General features: G+C 43.8%; 1 protein-coding gene across 2 annotated transcripts in view; it reads left to right on the plus strand.

The window, feature by feature from the left end:
- LOC137380212 (cadherin EGF LAG seven-pass G-type receptor 3-like) overlaps window positions 1–17,785 on the plus strand; it is a 305,811-nt gene that overhangs the window by 233,325 nt on the left and 54,701 nt on the right. For both annotated transcript variants that reach the window (XM_068052016.1, XM_068052015.1), the window contains exons 19-23: window positions 2,382–2,565; window positions 3,003–3,152; window positions 3,880–4,057; window positions 8,552–8,719; window positions 17,478–17,604. In XM_068052016.1, the coding sequence (XP_067908117.1) occupies window positions 2,382–2,565; window positions 3,003–3,152; window positions 3,880–4,057; window positions 8,552–8,719; window positions 17,478–17,604 (807 nt within the window). The remainder of the gene's footprint in view (window positions 1–2,381; window positions 2,566–3,002; window positions 3,153–3,879; window positions 4,058–8,551; window positions 8,720–17,477; window positions 17,605–17,785) is intronic.

Here is a 17,785-nt window from a genome sequence, read left to right on the forward strand (position 1 = left end):
CTGAACTCGCATCTTTGTCTAGTTTCTCTCCTATCTCCCCTACTGCCCTCCCTGAGCTCCTCTTGTCCATGAGACCCACCTTCTGCTCCCTCAATCCTATTTCCAGTAAACTACTGACCACCCAACTTCCCCTCCTGACCCCCATGTTAGCCGGTATTGTAAACAGTCCTCTCTCTTCAAGTTTATCTTTTCTGTCCTTAGAATCTGCCGTCATCACCCCTCTTCTCAAAAAAAATCCCTTGACCCCACTGTCCTTGCAAATACCAACCCATCTCCAGCCTCCCTGTCCAAAGTCCTTGAACATGTTGTTGCCTCCCAAATCTGTTCCCGTCTTTCCCAGAACTCCATGTTTGAATCCTTCCAATCAGGTTTCTGCCCCTGCCCCAGTTATGAAACAGCTCTTATCAAAGGCACAAATGATATTCTATGTGGCTGTGACGAAGGTAAACTTTACCTTCTCATCCTTCTCGACCTGTCTGCAGCCTTTCAATATGGTTGACCACTCCATTCTCTTCCAATGCCTCTCCACTGTTGTCTAGCTGGGTGGGACTGCACTCACCTGGTTCCATTCTTATCCATCTAATAGTAGCCAGTGAATCACCTGTAAAGGCTTCTTTTTCGACTCCCATACCATAACCTGTGGCATCTCCCAATGATCTATTCTTGGCCTCCTCCTATTTCTCATCTACATGCTGCTCCTTGGCGACATCATCCGAAAGCACATTGTTAGTTTTCTCAAGTATGTTGACGACACCCAACACTACCTCACCACCTCACCACCACTCTCTCGACTTGACTCCTCCACTGTTGCTAAGTTATCAGACTGCTATCTTGCATCCAGTACTGGATGAACAGAAATTTCCTCCGATTAAATGTTGGGAAGACTGAAGCGATTGTTTTCGGTCCCCACTCCAAACTCTGTTCCCTAGCTACCAACTTCCCTGCTAACAGCCTGAGACTAAGCCAATCTGTTTGCAACCTTGGTGTCACTTTTAACCCCGCGATGAGCTTCCAATCTCATATTCGAGCCATCCACTAAGACCGCCTATTTTCACCTTCGTAACATCGCCCACTTCAAGCCTGTCTCAGTTCAGCTGCTGCTGAAACTTTCATTCATCTCGACTTGACTGGCTGGTCTCCCACATTCTACCCTCTGTAAACCTGCTGCCCATGTCTTAACTCGCACCATGTCCCATTCACATATCACCCCTGTGCTTGCTGACTTATATTATCTCCCGGTCAAGTAACGTCTTGATGTTAAAATTCTGATCCTTGTTTTCAATCCTTCTCCGAGATATCTGCACTCATCCAATTCTGACCTCTTGACCATCCTTGATTTTAATTACTTCACGATTGGTGGCCGTACCTTCAGTTCCCTAGGCCCTAAGCTCTAGAATATCCTCCCTATACCTCTCCGCCTCTCTACCTCACTTTCCTCCTTTAAGATAATTTTTAAAACCTACCTCTTTGACCAAGCTTTTGGCCATCTGCCCTAATATCTGTTTATGTGGCTTGGTGTCATATTTTGTTTTATAATGCTCCTGTGAAGCACCTTGGGGCATTTCATTATGTTAAAGGTGTTATATAAATATAAGTTGTAGTAGTTGTAGTAACGTTCCAAATTCCCTGTTGCCTCTACTGTGCTGTTATCAGCTCGCACTTCCAGCAACTGCGTGGGCACAAAATTTTAAAATCTGAAATCTAACTACTGGGGCACACTTTGAGATCCACTCTAGAAAAATCTGGCACAAAGTAATTTGATTGAAGGTATTTTAGAAAACCCTTTCGCAGGGTTTGACCAATCACAGTCAAGCTGCCTGGTTTAAATTTCAAACAAAGCTTGGCAGTAACTGTCAGTCACCATAAACTGGTGCATTCTCCATGGCAACGTCCCTACCCAATCTGAGTCCACTTGCCAACCAATCAGCACTCTCTTCTCATACAGTATAAATTTGTTGCTTTCCCTTACATTGGTATTCTTGCGATTTGTCCTGATGAGCGCAAGACAAAAAGCTTCGACAAAATGTCCTTCAGCAATACTTAAAACCCTTTCTCTTGTACCAATTCTCTAGAAGCTTGTTTTGTTATCACCCTCATGTAACTATGGTTTTGCAGATAGTGATTAGGATGGACATGCAGTGTTGTAAATAAGTTTTTAATTTTTATTTTAGAAAGTGCTAATTATACGACAATACTTTCTAAGTATTGGGGGGAACAGGTTATCTTATTGTGGAATCAAATCTCACCCGATTTGGTTTTAAGTTAACACACAGTGATGCAAAGTTCATCTAAAGTAGAGCACAGCAGCAAGCCATTGTCAGTTGCTGTATGATATACCAGGTTACAGTGATGATGTACCAGCTCTTATTTACAATTTTTAGAACCTCCTAAGAGCAGGGAGTGCAGCTCTTGATTTAGAAAATGCAGAACACTGGAATACACTTCAGCAGACAGAGCGAGGGGCAGCTCACCTGATGGAGCAGCTTGAGGAATACATGAGGACGCTGGCGCAAAATATGAAGCTCACCTACCTCAATCCAGTTGCTATTGTAACCCCCAATATAAGTGAGTACCTCTTTTAACATGTCTGGGAGTGTAGTGGTTGTGAGGGCTGGAATTTCCTGTTGTTTTCTTAAATTTCCATGCAAATTAACCTATGGCTGCAGCATGTTGTGTACAAATGTGCTTTGTCGCAAAGTAATGCTTTCTTTCCTGTAATTTGACATGCAGTCTAATATCAGGTCTCAGATGCTGAACATGGGAAAAATATCCAACGTAAAATAAAAGGCATAACCGTTTGTTCTACCTAAGTTAATGGTGGTCACTTTCTTTATTATATGAGAGAGAGAGAGGGAGGGAGGAGGAAAATATTTGCTGGTATATCTTCGTTAATACTGAAAGCTCAATGACAAAGACAGTTGTATGCTTTACCACATTTCTACACCACTAAGAAATCCTGACTGTGTACCCCATTAAATCTCATCTGTGGTTTTCCATTTCAGTCCTAACTATTGATCGTGTGGAGAATAGCACTAAGATGAGGAAACGATTTCCCCGATATCACAGCGGACTCTTTCGTGGTCAGTCTACGTGGGATGCACAGACGCACGTTGTACTGCCAACATCTGTTTTATTTCCATCAAAAGTTAGAGGTAAGCAACAACAGCAGCAGGGGTCAGAGCTAGTGCCATTTCAAAGAAGATACAATAATTGTTGGTACATTTTCAGAGAATGCTCACCAATGAATGTGATGGGATTTCATAAATGAGGGGCAATAGTAATACATGGATGGGATTTCATAGAACCATAGAAAAATTACTGCACAGAAGGAGGCCATTCAGTCCATTGTGTCTGCGTTGGCTGAAAAAACTAGCCGCCCATCTAATCCCACCTTGCAGCACCTGGTTGCAGATTACAGCACTTCAGTGCATGTCCAGGTACCTTTTAAATGAGTTTTGGGTTTCTGCCTCCACCACCATTCCTGGCAGTGAATTCCAAAAACCTACCACCCTCTGGGTGAAAAGTGTTTCCTCATGTCCCCTCTAATCCTTCTACCAATCACCTTAAATCTGTGCTCCCTGGTAATTGACCTAGGGGAAACAGGTTCTTCCTGTCTACTCTATCTAGGCCCCTCATAATTGTGTACACCTCAGCCTCCTCTGTTCTAAGGAAAACAACCCTAGCCGATCCAACCTTTCTTCATAGCTGTAACTTTCATATACCATACTTGCTGCTGAGACAGTGGATCTTCAATGAATAAACATGAATTATCTGTGTGGTGTTGTACTTGTGAGGAATAAAAGCAGTTTGACTGGTTTCCTGTCTTTGCGATCTTGTGGAACGCTCTATATACCTCTTATTGCATCCTTTTGTCTGCAGCTGTACCCACCTCCAAAACCGAGAACTCTATCCAAGTACGGAATGAAACTAGTAAAGTTTTACACCAACGGATTTTACCAGAGCCTGAACCCACCATGACCATCCTGATCCTCCTCATTTATCGGACACTAGGTAGTCTATTACCTGCACGGTACAACACAGATCGCCGTAACTTAAGGTACGGGTTCAGCATTTAAATGTGGCACAATGTTTCTACAATACTGAAAGTATTCAGATATCAGTAATAAAGGAATTATTTAATAATTTTCAGATTTCTGATAATTTCAGTGAAATATTGATATCTACTGTTCATAATATATTCCAGATAATCTCCACTGGCACTGCCCATGAAGAATACTGTTGTCTCTTGTCTCCCACATTCCAGTTCTTTCTGACTCGCATTCTCTGACTTATGCTCACTGCCATTTTTGTCTTCAACTTTCTTTCCTCCCTTTTTCATTTCTCTTGATCCCTCTCAAGCTTTATCATCTGTGTTTTTGTTCAACTCTTTTGTTATTTTCTATTTGTGTGAGTCTCCATGTTTCTGCTTCATCATCTTTTTATGTCTCCAACTGTCCTATGCTTTGTCTATGCTTCTCATATAATTTCTCTTTCTTTCAATGTGTCTTTATCTTCCCCTTTCTGCATTTCTGGTACTGTATATGCCTATTCCCCTTTTCTTTCATGGTATCCTGTTTTTTTTTTGTTGTTCTTTCATTCTTGCAATATGGGCACCAATGGCAAGACCGCATTTATTGCCCATCCCGAGTTGCCCTGAAACCTAGTGATAGGCCTTCTTCTTGAACTGCTGCAGTCCAAGTGGTGAGGGAACCAACAAGAGGGAAAAATATACTTGGCCTTGTCCTCACCAATCTGACTGACACAGATGCATCTGTCCATGACAGCATTGGTAGGAGTGACCACCGCGCAGTCCTTGTGGAGACGAAGTCCCACCTTCACATTGAGGATACCGTCCATCGTGTTGTGTGGCACTACCACCGTGCTAAATGGGATAGATATTGAACAGATCTAGCAATGCAAAACTTGGCACCCATGAGGCGCTGTGGGCCATCAGCAGCAGCAGAATTGTACTCAACCACAATCTGTAACCTCATGGCCTGGCATATCCCCCACTCTACCATTACCATCAAGCCAGGAGACCAACCCTGCTTCAATGAAGAGTGCAGGAAGGCTTGCCAGGAGCCAGGCATACCTCAAAATGAGACGTCAACCTGGTGAAGCAACAACCCAAAACTACTTGTGTGCCAAACAGCATAAGCAGCATGCAATAGACAGAGCTAAGAGATCCCATAATCAGCGGATCAGATCTAAGCTTTGCAGTCCTGCCACATCCAGTCGTGAATGGTGTTGGACAATTAAACAACTAACCGGAGGATGTAGCTCCACAAATATCCCCATCCTCAATGCCGGGGGAGCCATCAGTGCAAAAGACAAGGCTGAAGCATTTACAGCAATCTTCAGCCGGAAGTGTCGGGTTGATGATCCATCTCGGCCTCCTCCTGAAGTCCCCAGCATCACAGATGCCAGTCTTCAGCCAATTCAGTTCACTCTGCGTGATATCAAGAAACGACTGAAGGCACTGGATATTGCAAAGGGGCCTTCGAAAGTGCTATCAAGCGGCACTTCCTTCACAATAACCTGCTCAGTGACGCTCAGTTTGGGTTCCGCCAGGGCCACTCAGCTCCTGATCTCATTACAGCCTTGGTTCAAACATGGACAAAAGAGCTGAACTCGAGCTGAGGTGAGAGTGACTACCCATGACATCAAGGCAGCATTTGACCAAGTATGGCATCAGTGAGCCCTAGCAAAACTGAAGTCAATGGGAATTGGGGGAAAACTCTCCGCTGGTTGGAGTCGTACCTGGTGCAAAGGAAGATGGTTGTGGTTGATGGAGGTCAATCATCTCAGCTCCAGGACATCACTGCAAGGAATTTCTCAGGGTAGTGTCCTAGGCCCAACCATTTTCAGCTGCTTCATCAATGACCTTCCTTCAGCCATAAGGTCAGAAGTGAGGATGTTCACTGATGATTACACAATGGTCAGCACCATTCGTGACTCCTCAGATACTAAAGCAGTCCCTGTAGAAATACTGCAAGAACTGGGCTGATAAGCGGCAAGTAACATTCGCACCACACAAGTGCCAGGCAATGACCATCCCCAACAAGAGAGAATCTAACCATCTTCCCTTGACATTCAACGGCATTACCATCGCTGAATCCCCCACTATCAACATCCAAGGGGCTACCATTGACCAGAAACTGAACTGGAGTAGCCGTATAAATACTGTGGCTGCAAGAGCAGGTCAGAGGCTAGAAATCCTGCAGCGAATAACTCACCTCCTGACTCCCCAAAGCCTGTCCACCATCTACAAGGCACAAGTCAGGAGTGTGATGGAATATTCTCCACTTGCCTGGATGGGTGCAGCTCCAACAACACTCAAGAAGCTCGACACCATCCAGGACAGATTGGCACACCATCCGCAAACATTCACTCCCTCCATTACCGTCGCACAGTGGCAGCAGTGTGTACCATCTATAAGATGTACTGCAGCAACGCACCAAGGCTCCTTCTATAGCACTTTCCAACCCTGCGACCTCTACCACCTAGAAGGACAAGAGAGGCAGATGTATGGGAACACCACCAACTGCAAGTTTTTCCCCTGCAAGCCACACACCATCCTGACTTGGAACTATATCGCCATTCCTTCATTGTCGCTGGGTCAAAATCCTGGAACTCCCTTCCTAACAGCACTGTGGGTGTACCTACCCCACATGGACTGCAATGGTTCAAGAAGGCAGCTCAACACCACCTTCTCAAGGGCAATTCAGGATGGGCAATAAATGCTGGCCTAGCCAGCGACCTCACATCCCATGAACGAATACATTTTTTAAAAAGTCCATGTTATTAAGGTGCTCCTACAATACTGCCAGGTTGGGAGTTTGACGCAGTCTCAATACGAGAACAGCAATGTATGTCCAAGTCAGAATATGTGTGACTTGGAGAGGAACTTAAAGGTGATGGGGTTCCTATGTACCTGCTGCCCTTGATCTTATGGGTGATGGAAATTAAGTGTTTGGAAGGTGCTACCAAAGAAACCTTGGCGCGTTGATCCAATGCATCTGTTGATAGTATATCCTGCAGCCATGGTACGCCACTGGTGGACGGCATAGATGTGTAGGCTAGTGGTTGAAATGCCAACCAAGTGGACTGTTTGCTCTGGATGGCATGAAGCTTCTTCCGTGTTGCATCTGTATCCATCCAGGCAAGTGCAAAGTATACAGTGACACTCCAGCCTTCTGTCTTGTAGTTAGTGGAGAGGCTTTGAGAAATCAGAAAGTGAGACATTTTTCACAGAATACCCATCCTCTGACATACTGTAATAACCATGGCATTTATGTGGCTGGTCTAGTTGAGTTTTTAATCAATAGTAAACCCCCCTTCCACCCAACAAGGGATGTTGATGGTGAGGAACTTGGTGTATTACATATGGAGTTGATCACTCTGCAGTCATCAGTGAATAAACTCCCCTTTGACTTTATGATGGAGAGAAGGTCATTGATAAGCAGCTGAAGATAGTTGGTTCTAGAATACTGCCCTGAGGAACTCCTGAGTGATATCATGGGCTGAGTTAATTGGCCTTACACAACCACAACCATCCTCCTTTGTATCAGTTATGACTATACCTACTGGAGAATTTCTGTGGCGAGAGAAGCAGAGTTAACATTTTTCAAGTCTGATCTTTCATCAGATGAAAAGTTGTAGACCTGAAATGTAACTGTTTCTCTCTCCACAAATGCTGCCAGAGCTGCTGAGTATTTCCCTGAGCACTTCCTGTTTTTATTTCAGATTTTCAGCCTCTGCAGTATTTTGTTTTTATTATACTGGGAAATTTCTCCCGATTCCCGTCGACATTGGTTTTAATAGGGCTGCTTGACGTCACTTGCAGTCACACTCCCCTCCCCTCCGGAATTCAGCTATCTATGTTTGGTCCAAGCCTATAATATAGTTTGGAGCTGAGTAGTCCTGGTGGAACTCAAACAGAGCATCGGTGAGAAGGTTATTGCTGACTGAGTTCTGCTTGATAGTGCTATTGACGACTCCTTCCATTACTTTGCTGAGAGTTGGTTGAGAGTAGGCTGATAGAATAGTGATTGGCACTGATATAAATGAGTAGTTAATCTGTTTGGTGAAAGTGGTTGGGGGACAATTATAGGTCAGAACATGGAGAGAATTACCCTGCTGTTCTTCAAATAATGTCATGGGATTTTTAACATCCACATAAGTTGACAGATGAGACCTTTGCAAAACATCTGATCTGAAATGTGGCTCCTCCAAAAATGCAGCATTTATTCAGGTCTGAACTGAAATGTCAGCCTAGATTATGTGTTCAAGTGGGCGATTCACTGCTCAATTTTTCTTTTCCTTTGTTCAGAAAGGCTTGGTCTCCACCATTTGTTTTCCTCTGGTGAGATGGCTGAGATTGTAAACCTGTTGTAAGGAATTATGGGCTTCTAGTGCAGTATATTTTCTCATTTATTTTAGAAGCCAGAACTTGTACAATAAATTGAAATGGGTTGAAGTGACCTTTCAATCTCTCGCAGTCCCTTCTGTGTCAGGATTATTGAACATCTTCAAACTTTTTGAATTGCAGACTTCCAAAGCATCCTGTGATGAATTCTCCAATTGTGACTATCTCTATCTTCAACAACAACACCTTCGTCCATGGAGCTTTAAACTCACCGCTGACACTGGAGTTCCGTCTACTAGAGACTGCCAATCGCAGCAAACCTGTATGTGTCCAGTGGAATCATTCCAATCTGTAAGTACATTGAGCTGTCCCTGTTGGGTTGCTTTTGGGAGCCCAGCAAGCAAGTAACCATAGGTGTGTTACTGAGTAAATTTCCTCCTGTATTGTAGTGTCTGAGCTTCAGAAATTGACCTTGTCACGTATTTGACACAAGTTCAGAGCCAACTAGAAGGGACAGCAAATTGTTAAATGAGGAAATATGGAATATAGACTGCTGTTGCTCTTTAGACTTTGGTTCCGTTGCAACCGAGTGTACCTGATGTCAGATGCATGATTGAAAATGTAATGATGTGTCAAAAGCATGCAAGAGTGGGGTTGATCACTCCCACTTTTTCCGCTAGATGCTGCAGTATTTCTAGTGTCATGACTCTTTGCAGTAATCTAAATGGAGGCAAATAAACAGGAGAAACTCTGAAATTGCTCCCTGGCCACTACAGTTAATGGGACGAAGCTTTCAGTATATCAATTCAACATTATATTTCCATCTAACAATGCAACCTAGATTGTTCAGCTTGACTGGTTACATGCCACAGATGAGAATTTCATTAGTTGCACAGGTGGGGATCCACTTTCACCCCCAGGGTTTGAACTGTCTTTTTATTTCTGCCTTAAAGAAACTATCTGGCCTTTAAAGTATACCTACTCAATGCAAAACCAAAATAAAACAATTTTTGATCCTTCTTTCTGCTGCCAATAATCAAACCTTCTCGTGTTTTCTTGCCTTGTCTAATAGGTAGTTTGTAAGTGTGTTGGGAGGTGAGGGAGTTCACTGTACAGAATGTACTCCTGTTGCCTTTCCTTCTCCATTAAGCCAATATACTCAACTTGGTTCTTCCTCTAAAGGCTCCTGAATTATAATGTAGTCAACCTGTCCCAGTGTAGTGTACCTTATTATAATTATCTGAAGAGAATAAATTTGCAGAGCTATGGGGAAAAGGCAGGGGAGTGGGACTAGGTGAGTTGTTCTTGCAGAGAGATGGCATGGACACAATGGGCCAAATGGCCTCCTTCTGTGCTGTAACCATTCTATGTTTCTATATTGTTTTATTAAGTTTTGCTTTTACGTAAGAAAGAGGAATCTGTGCTCTGAAATTCAATGAATGTTTTAACAGTTTAGTTACAAGTTGTGAAGTATTGTCAGCTGTGTGCAACTTCACATTTTTTGGGTGAAGGGGAATGTTGTTACTTCTCCTCCTCATGTCACAACTAGGGTGAATGATGTTATTGTGGCTGGATTTTGTAAGTTACAATCTGGGACAACAATATGAAACTTGCTCCTAAACATTTAATCATAGTCCTTAAATAGATTTGCTGCATAGGCAGTAAATAGTGTAGCATAGGGAAATACAATTTCTGGTTTTGATTTGTTTTGTATGCAGAATGGAAAATTGGGATTTGGGCATTGATAATATCCAAGTGCAAAAGGATATAATTAATTTTTGGCAGCCATGTTAATTTGACTGTATCAATTGTGTTTGCTATCAAATAGGTATTTAATTCTACTATTCCCTTAATATCTACCCTTTGATCTGCTCTGTGTGAGTGGAACAGATCTGTGTACTCAAACATTTACACTGCTTTCTCTATTAAAGGTAATTTAAATCAAAATTAACCATGGCAACTCACTTGCTTATAATGCAGCAAGCTGCTTTGGAATTTGTACCTTGTAATAAGCATTTTTCATTCTAATGCTCGCCATTTCCCATTAGTATGAAAACATGCTGTATCTGCATTTGTTAAATTTGACATTCACACAATCAATCTAAATGTAATCAGGCTTTTGGAAGAAAGTGTTGCTGCTCATAATATTTGGCTCCTTTAGGGAAAAATTGAGTACATTTCTACAATGCACAAAGGCTTTTTATGTCTCGACTACTAGTTTGAAACTCTGACGAACTTTCTGTGGCTTGTTGCATTATTTCTCCTTGGGTGTATATTGACAAATTAATGAGCAACAGGAAAATGCAATGAACAGCTGTAAATGACCCAGGACAGGACTATCAAGATACCTGTCTCCTCACAGATGTGATGCAGGACCTGTTGAGTGCCCAGGGTGACTCCAGGAGGCAAATCTCCCTTTTAGTTTCATCAGTAATGTTGTTAGGTAACCTATTTAATTTATTGATCCTTATTGTTTATATTGGGATTAAAGAAATGTTCCAGCAATAACTTGGCTCACCGTTTTCCCACAACAAATTGTACATGTATATATTTGAGAGAAGTCTTGTAATCTAATGCCAATAATTCCATGTATTGAAACAACTCTGAGCATGATTCCCTCTTACACTCACGCACCCACATCCCACCAAACAAAATGCACAAATATGCATGGATTTTAAGTCAATCATAAATTTACTGAATAAGTGATGCAGATCATACCCACTTTCATTGATCTATTTAATGGCATGTGGCCTGGTGTCAGTTGCAGTCTTAAACCTGACACATATTGTGAGATCCAATTATTCTCTGTGTTAATAGCTCCTGATATAAAATGGATGGCTGTCGAGCGGGATTGGTAAATGTTTTGACATCACTTGAAGAAAGTGGGGATTAGTGTTGACATATTCTATTTGACCCTGTTCCTACTGTAATCAAACTCTGTAGTTCCATGATCTTTTGACCTACAGCAGACTGTAGCTATTATGTACAGATGGCTGCAAGTGAGGTACAAGGCAGTAATTGAGTCAAGGGAATGTGACAATTCCATAAAATGCAAGAGCAAAGCAGAACTGTTTCCTGTGTCACCAGGGCCTTGACATTCAATTACTACCTCCTGTCTCTTCCAGATGTATTTTATTTGTCATGCAGACCCCCACCTGCCAAGAATGAGGCATATTAATTTTGTCATATGAACATTGATTTTAAACTGTTGCTGGAGTGAAGAAAAGACTTATTTTTAAAAAATCATCCGACACTTGGCTGGAAAAATATTTGCATACTAACAGACAGTGCTTGGAGAGCTAAAGGACTACTGCCTGATCCACTTAACCCAAAATGGACTGTGATCACCAGACATTGAAGGTGAGGATGACTGCTAAGATGGCAGAATCCACAAACAGAAGTGGTCAAAGCAGCTAGTCACATGACTAACCTGCTGGGCAAACTGTTTTTTTTTTATTGTGCCACGGAGAAAGACAGAAGGCTGTTGAAACTGAAGCTGGAGCAAGGAAGCCTCTCTCTCTCTCTCTCTCTTTCGCGCTTTCTCCCAAGCCACCAGACCCAAAATAATACCCACGTAAATCTCAAAAGAGAAAAGACTCCGACCTCGAAACAAGTTGAAGCATACACTGGGCCCCAACGAATTGCAAGTCTGACCGGCAACCAGAGACTTCACAGCAAACTCAAAGGACAGTAAAATAGAAATAAAAACAAGAAATGCTGGAAATACTCAGCAGGTCTGGCGGCATCTGTGGAGAGAGAAGCAGAGTTAACGTTTCGGGTCAGTGACCCTTCTTCGTAGCTCATTCAGTTCCGAAGAAGGATCACTGACCCGAAACGTTAACTCTGCTTCTCTCTCCACAGATGCTGCCAGACCTGCTGAGTATTTCCAGCATTTCTTGTTTTTATTTCAAATTTCCAGCATCTGCAGTATTTTGCTTTTATTTTACGGTAAAATAGAAACCCATCTATTGCCTCAAACTTCTTCCCCTTTATTCTTTTCTACTTTTCTGTCTCTCTCTCCGTGCGTGTTTATCACGTATGCATGCTAGCGTGGTTGCGTCGCATATTCATAGCCGGTAACCAGATTAGAGTTCAAGATTAATAAACTTCTACCTTTCTTGTTCAAAATCTAAGAAAACCTGTCTGAATTGATTTCTTCCCCTTACAATTGGAAAGCGGTAAATAAGCATTCACTCAGGGGGAGCTAAAACACAGTGTTTTTTTAAAAAATTAAACCTTGTTACAGTTGAACTAGGCAAAGGCTGAGAGAGAACCCCCGAGACCTTCTCACCTGGTCATAACATATTCTTTATAATATATGTTAGGTAATGTTTCATTTATTTTCAGAGCAAATTTCATTTGTTGTGATAAAGTTACACACAGCTATCAATAACACAATTTATATCATCAACTTTTATTATTGTTTTTCAAAATAAGCGGCAAAAAAGGTTTGGAGAATACTTTTTTCACCAAAACTGACCTCTTAAAATTAGCAGATTTGTAAGAGAAGGGCTGTCCAGCTCAGGGAGTGGCTTCTGGCCCCCAATCCCCAATAATAACTGGGCATCTGTTTCCCATTTACTGGATTGTTAGAATTCTATTGGCCATGATCTTTGCAATCGGTTATTTTCAGTGTTGTCACTTCCTGGATAGATCAGAACTTCATGACCTGTCAATATTAGCAACTTGAGGAATGTGTAAATTAATGGCTGCAAAATTTACTCAGTGGTGCCTGTTTTCATGGCAATTCAGGTGCCGTTTTGGGTGCAAAATAGCATCTGTGCCTCGTGCGCATATTTCTGGTGCAGGCCACAATAGATGACATTTTGGTGAGAGCGTTAGTGCGGTCTTTAGGAGCATGCAGAAGAAGCATGCAGAAAAGGCAGATCGTGATGTCAGTCAGTGTGTAATCCTGAATTGACTGTAGCGGTGCCATTTTCAAACTCAAATCTCCATCAAATAGCCAGTCTTTAACTTCACATAGCTGAACATGCATTCAGCAGGAAGGGCACCCCACCAGTGCTATTTCAAGGAAACATCAAATACTTTCAGGTTACTTGCTGATTGATTTCTGCTGGCTGCTGCTGAGCTAGTAGAAGTACTGTGAGTTTTCTATTGTTAGTTAAAGATGGTGAAATCTACAGGAAGTGGTGTTGCATATGGTAAAGGCCTTGGTTCTCACCTCGAGGATTTTGCTCAGACCACTTGCTCCCAGTCATGGGTGCTATAGTTTCTATGCCCCTCGACCTGCAGCATGACAGGGAGAATGAGGTGAAGCAACTTAAGAGAACAAGCTGCTCAAAGAGGGGGGAAGGGGGAGAAGGGCTCTGAGCAGAAGGCCATATCTAACCAGGGTCTTCAGGGAGCAATTCTCTTACTTCAACTTCAGCATGGAGCAGTGTGCGTGATGTCTCCTTTTCACTAAGGAGGTGCTCACTGAAATCTGCCACCTGTTGTATGCAGACCTGCAGTTTCAGAGCAGGGCGAGGACAGTGATGCCAGTGGCTGCAAAGGTGACCGAGGCCACTTTATGTCAGACTTCTTCCAGGCTTCAGCAGGCGCCACCTCTAACATCTCACAGTTCACTGTCCACTGCTGCATGAGGGAGGTCACTGATACTCTTTAAGCCAGGAGAGGGAAATACTTTGCATACCCTCTTTTCAGAGTGAAACAGACAGAGCGAGCATGCACTTCGCCAAGATAGCAGGCCACCCAATACTGCAGGATGGCATTGACTACATACACGTTGCTTTGCAGATGCTGCATGTAAATATAAGGCGGTACCGCAACCACCAAGGGTTCAACTCCCTGAATGTGCATCCATGCTCAGCACATCTTGCAGGTAAATGCCCAGTATCCTTGCAGCAGTCATCCTGCTTTATTTTGCACCAGTCTGCTGTACCATCACTATTTGAGCCACCCTATCAAATCAGAGGATTCCTCGTGGGCAATGAAGGCTGTATGCTGACCACCTGGCTCATGACTCTGGTGCACAGCCCGAATGCACGTGAGCAGCCTGTGTATAACAAGAGCCTTGCTACCAGATGAAATGTCATCAAGTTGACCATTGAAGTGTTTAAGCAATGCTTTGGCTGCCTGGACCACTCTGGGAGAACCCTGCAGTACTCGCCAGAGTGTGTGTCACAGTTTTCCATAGCCTGCTGCATCCTGCAGAACCTTGTTGGGGAGGAGGAGCAAGAAGGGAGGAGGCAACCAATACAGCCCCTTTCTGGCCGGACTGTCTGTGATCGACTCATCTGACTGCCAGTGAACACAACCCCAATTCCCCACATAATAGTCCCATACCTTACCTTACCTTTGTTACTGACCATTTTCGTGTCATCTTGGCCAAATTGCTGAAATAAAAAGCACCGTATAGCAAACATTCCAAAGTAACTTTATTAAAAAAACCGTGCCATATTGCATACGACTCACTGTTCTACATTCCCTCAGCACCTGTCTTCTGTACCTTTGCCTGGCCTAGTGCTCCAATGCAGTGCTGCCCCAGTGGTTGCAGCATGGCTGGTAGAAGGCTGCTGGCTTTCCCAGGGTGAGACTGCAGATAGCCAAGTAGGACAACCTTGGGTAGTCCTGGCCCTAGCAGGCCAGGCTTTGGACTGCACCACCTCAACATGGGTGGCAAAGGTCTGGACTGGCTGGCTGGATGGCAACATTAGGGGCATTGGCAGAGTGACAGTGGTGGAAGGCTGACTGCTGTCATCCTGAGGGTGGGCAGCAGGTTTGTGTTCTACCGAGCCACTGCCACTCCCCCAGGGCAGTACCTCAGCAAACCCAGTAATCCTTTGGAGCTCAGATTGCTGAAACCATGCAAGCCCCTTTGAGCACTGATATCCTTAGCCATGATGGCAGCAGTCTGAATCTGCATGGCACTAAGCTGCACTGCATGACTTTAATTTGAGCTTCAACTACAGCACTCAGACATTAGGTGGCTTCTGCTTGTGCTGCACTGAAAGCTGAGACATTAGCCATTGGTTGAGTCCACTAGTGTTCTCATGGTGTTGGCCACCACTTCCACATTACAAAGGATAGGCTCCAAACTCTGCACAAAGTCCTGTGCCAAGTTGGTGCTGGACTCCTCCATGCTCCTCAATGGTGACTGCAGAATTTCTGGCAAGCCAGCCAATGCACCAAGCATTATCAGCCTTTTCCTGAACACTGCCCTATTAAAGTCCTTATCTGAGTCCCCTGTGGAAAAACTCACGTGCGACCTCGTCCTCTGGCAAGCTGGCATCTGCGCGACCTTTTCCCCTTGCCCTGGCTGCAGTGCCCAGTGTCTCAACACATGCAGATCCCGCCTCTAAGCTATCCTCTAAAGTACGCACAGTGTCAATATCTGAGCTGGTGGCTGCAAGTGTCAGATCAAGTAATGGTACTTCATCGTCATCTGTTTCTTCATCCTCTTGCACTTCACGCTTCTGTACTACTGCCCAACAAGGCTGCATTTCTTGGGTATTTGAAAGGACAAAGGCACTAGCGTAGAGTTGTGGTGAGGGGAGGTGGGGGAAGCAAAAGGTGCATGCTTGAGAATCAGCTTTAAGTAGCACATGGCAGCTTGAACTTGTGTTAGCCTCTGACAATTTTGCATCCCGTGCTCAGGGGGGTAGCCATGCAACAGCGTGCTTAGCGATGGCTACATTCTGCAATTACATAAATGAGCAGATGGCACAAAGTTTGCACACTACCTGCATCTGAATGAATGAGCGTGGGTTACTCACGCAACTCGATCCCTGCACCCTTTTTTGGGCCTTATCTTAGTTTTCCCCTACGTTTTTAAGTGGCCCTCATTATCCATGCTGTGCACTGTATTGCCCACAAAGGCAAATAAAAATGCTTTGATACCCTAATTTCAAATTTCCACAGTATTCCCCAGTCTCCTGCTGTAACGTTGTCAGAAGAGTTGTGGAAACCCCAGGGAAGTGGCATAAAGGGCCATTTTCACTGGTTCTCTGGGGTTGCCTGCAATCTTCTGCCAAAGTAATGAGGAGATCACATGAGCCCTGTAGAAATTCCAGGTGCCCTTGTTTGATGAAAGTCACAAGATTCTGTTAGAAAGTATGCAATTATTGGAAAAAAGGAAGTGAAAAGGAAGCTCAACATATTTGTGTGTCAGTTTGTTGTCTGGACCACCGACTCAGGTTGTAGGCTAGTTTTGCACCCACAGATTCTCAGGCTTGATTTCAGCTGTGCTGCCAGTTGGATAATGAAGGCCAGGAACTCATTCAATGGAAGGGATGGCAAATGGCAGCCACTCAGGCTGCTATCAGTCCTACAATTTGGTTAGGACTAATATTGTCAAGATCCTGGGCTGCCAACGGTCTTCAATGGGCTGAATTTTACAGACCCCCCCCCCACTAAAGTCGGGGTTTGTGGCGGGGTGGCGTGGGGGGGGAGGGTGGAAAATGCCAGGAGGGCCCAGCATCATTGGTGTAGGGGATGGTGGGAAGGGTTTGAGGTGAAAGTTTATGCACTTTGTTGGGGGAGGGAAGGTCAGGTGGAAAAGGGAAGAGTTTGGAGGTGGGGGGGGGGAGCGGAATAGGGCAAGTAATTAATATTATGGTTATTGGAAGGGTGGGAGAGGGGCAAAGTAAATGTATTTTTTTATTCACTACATCTTTAAATATTTAACTTTAACGGTGAGGCTCAAAGCCCTTTAAAAATGGCGTCACCGCCTGCGCACAGGCAGCTGCGCCATTGCTGAGGATGGACAGCCCACCCCCTCCACATGATCGGTGGGGGGGGGGGGGCGCCCCAGCTATTTAAATGAGCTGCCACGCTTCGGATCATGGCGGCCCAGTGGCGGACTCGTAAAATTCAGCCCAATATGTGGTATTGATCTGTTAAGGGAAGACTTTAAGGGCAAAACAGAAAAAATCTAAATTTGCATAACAAACTTGAAACAATTTTTTTTTAACAAGCGTATAGGAAGTGGCTCATTTTCAATTTTTCAGACTTTCATTTTGTATTCCCAGACTGAAGAGGAGCAAAAGAGACTATTTCATTCTGCCTCGACTTAGCTCAATCTTCTAAATACCTCTGTTGACCACAGTCATCAAAGACTTACCTAACTGATAGTCACATTGTCTTGCAGATCTGAACCAGCTGGCACCTGGACAGCAAAGGATTGTGACCTTGTTCACCGAAATACTACACATGTCCGATGTCATTGTTCACAGCTTGGCATCTTTGGGGTTCTGATGGACATTTCACACCGTGAAGTAAGCATTATTGAAATATTGGTGAATATTAATTCAAACCATTTTGCTCAAGAGATGTAGTATGTTGTGCATTGACCCTCAGAATGGTGAAACATAGGTTCAAGGCCCCAGTTGTTCCACAAAATGAGTATATGTCATCACTGGGTGATGTTATAAGGTATTAAATTCCAGGGTAATGAAG

Source organism: Heterodontus francisci, chromosome 19 (genome assembly GCF_036365525.1).
Source record: "Heterodontus francisci isolate sHetFra1 chromosome 19, sHetFra1.hap1, whole genome shotgun sequence".
NCBI lineage: Eukaryota > Metazoa > Chordata > Chondrichthyes > Heterodontiformes > Heterodontidae > Heterodontus > Heterodontus francisci.